The sequence below is a fragment of the Formica exsecta genome, unplaced genomic scaffold, assembly GCF_003651465.1.
Source record: "Formica exsecta isolate Colony F162 unplaced genomic scaffold, ASM365146v1 C16248290, whole genome shotgun sequence".
Taxonomy (NCBI): domain Eukaryota; kingdom Metazoa; phylum Arthropoda; class Insecta; order Hymenoptera; family Formicidae; genus Formica; species Formica exsecta.
Window position 1 is genome coordinate 1 of NW_021844190.1, and position 400 is coordinate 400.

A 400-nucleotide genomic window follows, 5' to 3' on the forward strand; every position below is an offset into this window, starting at 1 on the left:
ACCGCGCATTTTTATTGCTCCTTCATGTGATGATGCGTAACTATCGCCTCGTCCTTCTCTTCTTGCGTCTGATCTTTGTCACCCCAACCCCATAATTCGTGGCTGCCATCGCCCGTTCTCTCTACCCGTTTCTTCACCATATCCTCAGACACACTCTTCAAATCGTAAGCCCAACCGATTTTCGCGAAGAAGTCGATGAAGGCCGTGGTAAAGTTGAGACTGTACTTGCCGAACTCGGCTGTCTTGTAATCCCAGGGAAACACGTGATGGTAATTATGCCAACCCTCTCCAAGAGCGAAGAAAGCGACGCTTTTATTTTCTGACGGATTGATGAATCTATATCGCATAAGAGAGTAATCATAATATTAATAAATGTTTCACAAACGTAACAAAAAAATAA

General features: G+C 43.8%; 1 protein-coding gene across 1 annotated transcript; it reads right to left on the reverse strand.

Annotated features, from left to right (window-relative positions):
- Positions 1–6: 6 nt before the first annotated feature.
- LOC115236768 (acyl-CoA Delta(11) desaturase-like) lies at positions 7–356 on the reverse strand. The gene has a single exon (XM_029809806.1). It carries the CDS (start codon positions 345–347, stop codon positions 12–14), a length of 336 nt encoding a protein of 111 aa, XP_029665666.1. The 5' UTR covers positions 348–356; the 3' UTR covers positions 7–11.
- Positions 357–400: the final 44 nt, after the last annotated feature.